Source organism: Stegastes partitus, unplaced genomic scaffold (genome assembly GCF_000690725.1).
Source record: "Stegastes partitus isolate 25-593 unplaced genomic scaffold, Stegastes_partitus-1.0.2 Scaffold1566, whole genome shotgun sequence".
In the NCBI taxonomy this organism is placed as follows: domain Eukaryota; kingdom Metazoa; phylum Chordata; class Actinopteri; family Pomacentridae; genus Stegastes; species Stegastes partitus.
The window spans coordinates 67,137-75,526 of record NW_007579297.1 but is presented as its reverse complement, the minus strand read 5'-3'; the positions used below and the strand labels follow the sequence as shown (position 1 = coordinate 75,526).

General features: G+C 44.9%; 1 protein-coding gene across 2 annotated transcripts in view; it reads left to right on the top strand.

Moving 5' to 3' along the window:
* LOC103371332 (protein NLRC3-like) overlaps positions 1-5,149 on the top strand; it is a 7,322-nt gene extending 2,173 nt beyond the window's left edge. For both annotated transcript variants that reach the window (XM_008300615.1, XM_008300616.1), the window contains exons 4-10: positions 109-168; positions 266-2,054; positions 3,125-3,286; positions 3,379-3,552; positions 3,671-3,838; positions 4,416-4,462; positions 4,546-5,149. In XM_008300615.1, the coding sequence (XP_008298837.1) occupies positions 109-168; positions 266-2,054; positions 3,125-3,286; positions 3,379-3,552; positions 3,671-3,838; positions 4,416-4,462; positions 4,546-5,066 (2,921 nt within the window). In that variant the 3' untranslated portion in view covers positions 5,067-5,149. The remainder of the gene's footprint in view (positions 1-108; positions 169-265; positions 2,055-3,124; positions 3,287-3,378; positions 3,553-3,670; positions 3,839-4,415; positions 4,463-4,545) is intronic.
* The last annotated feature ends 3,241 nt before the right edge of the window (positions 5,150-8,390 follow it).

Below are 8,390 nucleotides of genomic sequence, written 5' to 3'. Positions count from 1 at the left end.
GTCTTTTTATAGAGTGTATGTAAACTTCTGGTTTCAACTGTATATATTAGAAAAACAGGAAGAGAAACTGGGTTTTGGGCACCTCTGATCTTCTTCTTTTTTCTGCAGAATCTGTTGGTTCATCAAAAGAAGTGCTGACTCCTGACAGCTCTGTTCTGCAGCCCCTAAGTGAGCACTTCTTACTTTATTGCCTCTGAGAATTTGACATTTTAATCTTGATTGCTCAAAATAAGAATAAACCCTAAACAAGATTTGTCTCTTTCAGTTGAAGATATTACAGAATGCCAGCAGAAACTGAAATCTACTCTGAAGAGGAAGTTAAGTCACTTCCTCGAGGGAATGGCGACGGAAGCGGACAAAATCTCTCTCAATAAAATCTACACCGACCTCTACATCACCGAGGGAGGAAGCGGTGAAGTTAACAAAGAGCATGAGGTGAGACAGATCGAGACGGCCTCCAGAATCCATGTGGCGCAGGAGAAATCAATCCACTGCAATCACCTGTTTGTTCCTCCACCCGGACAAGAGCGCCACAGAAGAACGGTGGTCACAAGGGGAGTCGCTGGCATCGGAAAAACGGTGTCCGTCAATAAATTCACTCTCGACTGGGCAGAGGAGAGAGCGAATAAAAACCTTGAGTTTGTGTTCCCTCTCACTTTCCGAGAGCTGAACTTGATGAGGAAGAAACCTTTCAGTCTAGTGGAGCTTCTTAGTGTCTTTTTCCCTGAAGTAAAAGACACGGGGATCTTTACTCACCTTAAAACCAAAATACTCTTCATCCTGGACGGTCTGGACGAAAGTCGCTTGTCCTTGGACTTCAACAGCAGTGAAATAATGTCAGATGTGACACAGCCAACCCAAATTGCTGTGCTTCTGACAAACCTGATCAGAGGAAGAATGCTTCCTTGGGCGCTTGTCTGGATCACATCTCGCCCGGTGGCTTCCAGTCAAATCCCTTTGGAGTACATTGATCTGGTGACTGAAGTTCGAGGGTTCAACAACCCCCAAAAGGACGAATACTTCAGGAAGAAAATATGTGACGAGAGCTTAGCAAACCGGGTAATCCAACATGTGAAATCCTGCAGGAGCCTTCACATCATGTGCCACATACCGATCTTCTGCTGGATGGCGGCATGTGTTCTTGAGAAGAAGTTGGTGAAGAAAGACGATAAAGACTTGCCGGAAACGCTCACTCAGATGTATATACACTTCCTGTCTTTGTACGTGAAGACCATGAAGAAGAGACTTTCAGGAAAGAAAGAGTCAAATGCTGAAAAGGTGAGAGAAAACCTCCTCTCTTTGGGTAAACTGGCCTTCAAAGAGCTCGAGAAAGGCCACCTGATCTTCTACGAGAGCGACCTCAAGCTGAATGGCATACACGTCTCACAGGCGTCCACGTTCTCCGGAGTCTACACGCAGATCTTCAACGAGGAGCTGGCGCTGTGTCAGGAGAAGATGTTCTGCTTTGTGCATCTGAGCGTTCAGGAATTCTTTGCCGCTTTGTACGTCTTCCTCATGTTTCACAACAACAACGAGAACGTCCTGGTGAAGAGGTCGTCCACTTCACGGCGTTTCTTGTTCAGGGAGTCATCGGAGCTCATCCTCTACAAAGAAGCAGTAGAAAAGGCTCTGCGGTGCAAAAGTGGACATTTTGACATCTTCCTGCGCTTCCTGTTGGGCTTGTCTCTGGAGTCCAATCAGACTCTGCTGAAGCATCTAATGACGAGCAACAGAACACACCAAAAGACGAGAGCTCAAGTCATTAAACACATAAAGGAGAGGATCAGGACCAGTCCGTCCCCAGACAGGTGCCTCAATCTCTTCCACTGTCTGAATGAGCTCCAGGACCACACTCTTGTGGAGGAGATTCAGAGTTTCCTCCGCTCAGAAGGCCCTAACAAAGCCAACCTTTCACCTGCCCAGTGGGCCACTCTGGTGTTTGTGTTGCTGACTTCAGAGGAAGAGCTGAGCGTGTTTAAGCTGAGCAACTACAGCAGGTCAGAGGAAGGTCTTCTGAGGCTGCTGCCTGTGGTGAAAACAGCTCGAGTAGCAAAGTAAGTGATTATTTTTGGTACGAGTAAAGAGGGATCCGAGAAAGTTGTTGAACTTCTGACCGCACCACTGATCACAACTTTTACAGGAAGGTGTGGTTTATTGCAGCTATTTGAGACCACACTCACCTGTTGACCGCAAAAGGAAGATTTACTTTCTCTTTAGGATAGATGATAGATTTTTTTCAGTGCCTTGTTTTGGGTTTCCAGCATAGATTGTGTACAGAAGATGGATGCAGCCACTGTGACTGCACCTACTCGCTTGCAAACTAATATTTTAAAGATTTTATTAGGCATATAACCGTTGGTTTTTTGGAGCCAGAAGAAACAGGAACCCATACAGTAGCGAACTGTCAATCACAAGGCAGCCATACCCTCCAGCATAACTTACCTTTTTTGTCTATTTAACTCTAAATGGTACCGTTATTTACAAAATTACCACCATGCTGTGTTGAAGTAGACTTGAAATTAACAATTGAGATCCTAATCTAGATCTAAAGAAGTGTTTGCGTAGATGTTACTATGTCATATGAGTCGCCCCCTGCTGGCCATTAGCAAGAAAGCAGCTTTCAGTCACCTCCACATTGCCTTCCTTTTTAGACCCAGAGTTCCGTCCATCTCTTCTGTAGTGTCTATAGGTTCCAATTGCAATGAGCTGTTGACCAAAGTGGAGCATTTAGAAGCTATCGAGGCAGTTTTTCTGGGGAGGGGTTTTGGTGTTGAGCCCAAGAACGGAACTAAATAGAGAGCAAATGTAGAACACTGCATCCGCTTAAAAGGTGATAATATGTCAGTGTGGTAATGACAGATAATTTCTTGTCTCAGGTTTAAATAGTTCACATCAGATATCATTAGCTGTGTCTTACTGTACAGCAAGCTCAGTGCCAGTCTGTTCATGGTCATATATTTTGAATCTGAATGATGTTTTGCAGCTGGCTACGTTTTTGACAGTCGTGTTTGCATGAGATCATATTTTGTATATTCCAAGTAGGGCTGGATAACATTTAGTTTGCCCGTGGGGATAGTTCCTCGTGGCATTATTTAACTTCCTAATGCCGCCTTTCCTCCTGCAGTCTAAATGCATGTAACCTCACGGTGACCTGCTGCGAAACCCTGGCCAGTGTCACCGGCTCGTCCAAGCTCCGAGAGCTGGACCTGAGCAACAACAACCTGACAGACGCAGGACTGATGCAGCTCTCTGCTGGACTGAGGAGCAGCAAACTGGAGACACTCAGGTCAAAATCCAACGTGTTGCTTTCTTTTATCCCCCACAAGTCAAACTGTAAGCAAATGGTTTTAACCTGTTCTTCATTGTCTAATTGTTTAGACTGGGGAGCTGCAACCTAACAGAGGGCAGCTCTGACTGCCTGGCGTCGATCATCAGATCGGCCTCGTGTCAGCTCAAAGAGCTGGACCTCACTGACAATGACCTTAAAGATGTAGGCGTGAGAAAGTTCTGTGGTGGGATGGGCAGTCCTCACTGCAAACTGGAAATACTCAGGTGAGCGCTTTAGGTGCAATTCTACGGCTGATGGATTATTACAGTAACCAGACATGCAAATTGCTCTCACTGTCATGGAGATCAGCTCAATGAAACATCCCTGTGGCTCTGTTTGAAGTCTGTCCCTGTGCAGAGTGACAGAGGAGGGCTGCACTTTCCTGGCATCTGCTTTGAACTCGTCCCATCTGAGAGAGCTCGACCTGAGCTACAATCATCCAGGAGACTCAGGCCTGAGGCTGCTGTCCGCCCTGCTGGAGGACCCACAGTGCAGTCTGGAGAAACTCAGGTGGTGATGCTGCCGACTCGAGCCTGACTCATGCCTCAGCCGGCAGTTAGCTTGTCATAGATGTACTGGTATCAGTAACTGAGTCAGACAAGATATTTAAGGATACAAACTCTGATTTGTTTGAGGTAACCATGAAGCATTACATCGTTTTTCCACGAGTCAATAAAAAAAAAAAAGATTATTGGTCTTTTTTAAACCTCTTAAATTTTGATATCTGTGTCAGTTTTATCTTTATCTTCTTTCTAGAGCTTTGTTTTGTCTTGGACCAACTAAAACGAGACAATTTATTTCATATTTAACACAGCAATTTGTTGCATTGAAGGGACAACTCCACAGTTTTCAGACATCGTAGAGTACGTCTGCATATGGACAAAAATTTGCATGAAGACTTCTGTGCCTCCAGAGGTTTGAAAGTTAATCGACTCGAGGTTTATTCCTACTCACCTGCGGGTATAAACCTGCCATTGACTGTGCATTTTGCAAGGCGTTCTCCAGCCCTTCTGCTGACTACCATTTTTAAAATCCCCCTTTTAATGATAAAAGTGTCATAAAACTATTGGCTTCTGTTTTGTTTTAGTGTGGAGCAGTGTGGTGAATCCAGGATTCAGCCAGGCCCAAAGAAATGTGAGTAGGCAGCACGTTGGACTTCTCTGCTCCCTTCCAAACTCAGTAATCATAACTCACATTCTTTTTTTCTGATTCGTCAGACACCACCATGCTCACCCTGGACCCAAACACAGCACATAAATTTCTTTCTCTGTTGGAGGGAAACAGAAAAGCAACACGGTGGACCATGCAACCTCATCCCGATCACCCGGAGAGATTTGACTTCTGGGCACAGGTGCTGTGCACGGAGGGACTGACTGGGCGCTGCTACTGGGAGGCAGAGTGGAACGGGAGGGTCATCATCGGCGTGGCCTACAGGCAGATGCCTCGGAAGGGAGAGGGTCACGACTGCTGGTTAGGACGGAATGACTCCTCCTGGGGCCTGAGCTGCACCAAGGACGGCTACAGGATCTTACACAAAGACACCGACACTGCTATACCTGCTACACCCGTCGTCTATAAAGTGGGAGTCTACCTGGACTGGTCAGCAGGGACGCTGTCCTTTTATAGGGTCTCCTGTGGCGTGCTGACCCTCCTCCACACCTTCCACACCACCTTCACTGAGCCAGTTTATCCCGGGTTTCATATGGGCTGGGTGGACTCCACAGTGTACTTGTGCTGAGTATCATTTAGTCAGGCATGTTAGCATGTGGGGCTGCAAGGTGGTTCGGTGGTTAGCACCGTTGCCTCACAGCTAGAAGGTCGCCAGTTCGCATCCCGGTGAGGACACCTGGAGTCTCCATGTTCTCCCCGTGCAGTGTGGGTTCTCTCTGAATTCTCCGGCTTCCTTCCACAGTCCAGAAACATCCATCCATCATCTCTACACCTTAATCCTCATTAGGGTCATAGGTGGCTGGAGTCTATCCCAGCTGACTCAGGGTGAAGGCAGGTTCACACTCACATTCACGCCTATCGACAATTTAGAATCACCAATTAACCTTAACCCTGTGGGAGGAGAGAATGATTGGTGATTGTAAATTGTCCGTAGCTGTGAATGTGAGTGTGCTTGGTTGTCTGTCTCTAAGTGTAGCCCTGTGATAGACTGGTGACCTGTCCAGGTGAACCTGCCTTCGTCCAGATGAGACTCCAGCCCCCAGGGACCCTAGTGAAGATTAAGTGGTGTATAGATGATGGATAGATTGATGTTTGCATGTGTTTCTGGTCAGGAGAAAGCACTTCTGCCGCACCCCAATGCTGGATTTTTGGACCCACTTTCACTCAAATCAGCTCATATACCGTAATGTCCGGACGATAAGCTGCTACTTTTTTCACACACTTTGAACACTGCGGCTTAAACAATGATGCGGCTAATTCATGGATTTTTACGAATTTGCCTCGAGACCAAAGTGACATTGAGAGCGACAACGACAGAGAGACTGAGGAAGTGTGTGAAGTAATTCTGTTCAATCCCGACACTGAAGAAAACGACTTTAGTGGTTTTAGTGCACAGGAGGAAGATGAAGACAGCGATCAGTGACTTTTCCTGGTGGGCTGCTGTAGTTTTTATTTTCTTAACCAGCCGTGTTACAGGCACTGTTCGGAAAAAAAGCATTTGTGTATGTTAGCGGTACGTATTTAGTTAAAAGTTCAAAATATCTTTGTGTAAATATCTCGTGTTGGACACCTGCAGCTTACAGACAAGTGCGGCCTGTAAATGTACATATTCATGATTGTTGTTTAAGGTTCATAATGTTGCTGAAATGGAAAACTGTCCAGTGATGTTTTTCTCTGTAGCAGCACTGTGCAGCTTCTTAAAGGATGAAAACAATCCTATTTGTGTGCTTAAAGCTTTTTTCAGATTTATCAAAAGAGGCATTGTGTATCATCGAAGTTAAAAACTCATTTTTACTTTTGTACCTAAGTCAATTTCTGAACCTGTACTTTTTTACTTTTACTCGAGTAAAGGAGTTGAATCAGTGCTTCTACTTTTACCAGAGTATATTTTTACTGTCGCTACTTCTACTTAAGTAAAGAACATAAGTTATTTTTTTGCCATCTCTGGTGTTTGGATGTTTTTTCCTTACGTAGGCAGAAGTGAGAGCGTGCGGTTTATTCCAAAAACTTAAAACACATCAGCATAGTTAGAGGAAGTCAAATAAACTTTGGTAATATGGAAAGAAAACAGCTCTAGACGTGACATACAGCAACATTACGTGTTTCGGTGCCGCTTTAAAATGATATTTGTATTTAAAAAATAAAAAAAAAACTCGTCAAGTGAAGTCATGAATGGGAGAACCACAATGTTGAGTTTCACTTTTAACAATCATTTTATTAGCAGTCCCAAGAGGCAATGAAAAAAAAAAAAAAAAAGAATCAAAGAAAAAAAATAAAATAAAGGAACAGAAATTAAGATTACAGTCAAGACGGTGGGTCAATCAGAGTCAGTGAACATAAAGACGGAACAGAGGGCTGCACACACACACCAAACACAAAGTCGTTAAAAAAACAAAGTGATAACTGAATTTAATCCCGTGGGTGTGAGTGAATGTGTGTGTGTGTGTGTGTGTGTGTGTGGTTGTGTGTTGGCTGATCCCTCTGTTCCTCACGAGAAATTCACCAGGACCGACCCCACATTCACACCAACCTCACGCATACACAGACATATCAAAAAGCCCCTCTTCAGTAGAAGCCGTGATTTTTTTTTTTTTTATACGTTTCAGGCCGACGAGAGAAACCCAACGAACCCCAGCTGTTCAGGCAGGTCTTTAAAACTGTTATTTTCTATTAATTCTGTACAGATTCTATATTTTATTTACACACTGAACAGCTTTTTTTTTTTTCTTCTTCTTTTTTTCAGTGCGGAGACAACTCAAAATTTGCAAACATGAACCGCCGTCCCGTGCCGTCGCTCTGTGCTCATTTCCGTCTGCTGGAGATTCGCTGTGTGTACAATTCTGGACACTTTTGATTAATATAAAGTCTGCAGCACTACAAGTCGTCAACAGTCATCCACAGAAACTAATCAGGAAGGAGGTGGTGGTGGTGGAGGAGGTTGGGGGGGAGTTTCCGTCGCTCTGATGCTGAATTTAAAAAAAAGCTCACATGCCTCGTTTATTTTTTATTTTCTCTGATTCCTCAGCGCTGCATAGACTTAATGAGAGCTCGCCCTCGTAACGGGATAATCTGGAAAAACGCGCATCTGGTTCGCCGGAAGTCCAAACGGTCGAGCCAGATGTCGGGAACCGGATTCGAACAAATCTGAATTACACCAATTACTGTCGTCGGCCACAGCGGTCGTGTGCACCTTTATTTTTCAGATTACACGTGGACACCGGAAACCGGGTTTAAACGCTTTCCGTGGGTGATGACTGATCCAGTTCGAGCTGTTAATCTAGGGCTCGAATCCAGATGCTCGCACCTGGAGACACAGCAGGAGATTTAAAAAAAAAAAAAAAAAAATTGGGCAATGGCTAACTAATCCTCTCACATCTGGAAACAAACCACACACACACACACACACACGATGGATGATTGGAGCAGCATGGGGAGGAGGGTACTAAGGCCATGGTTACAGTGGATAGGAGACAGAAAGAACAGCATTCATTTAATTCACGTCTTCGTATGCAGACGTCCTTCACTCTTAATGGGATTCAATCATATAAAAAGTGTTTCTCGCTGTCGCCCAGAACAGCCTTTCAGTGCTCGTAATACAGACAGTACACCGACTACAGCCACCATCAGCCGTCGCTCTCCCAGTCTGTTGCATACATAATTGTTCACTTGTGTATATATATATACATTACCCTCCCTCGTCAGTTATTTCGGCTCCTGCTGTGTTGGAGCAGTAGATTTGAGGCAGAGTAAAGCTTTAATAACGCCAGATCCTCAATCTCTCTCTCTCTCTCTCTCTCTCTCTCTCACACACACACAAACAGTCGCGCCGTCACACACATGATCTGCCAGCTGGTCTCTGGTGCTCAGCCGACGGACAGCAAGGAGAGCTTTA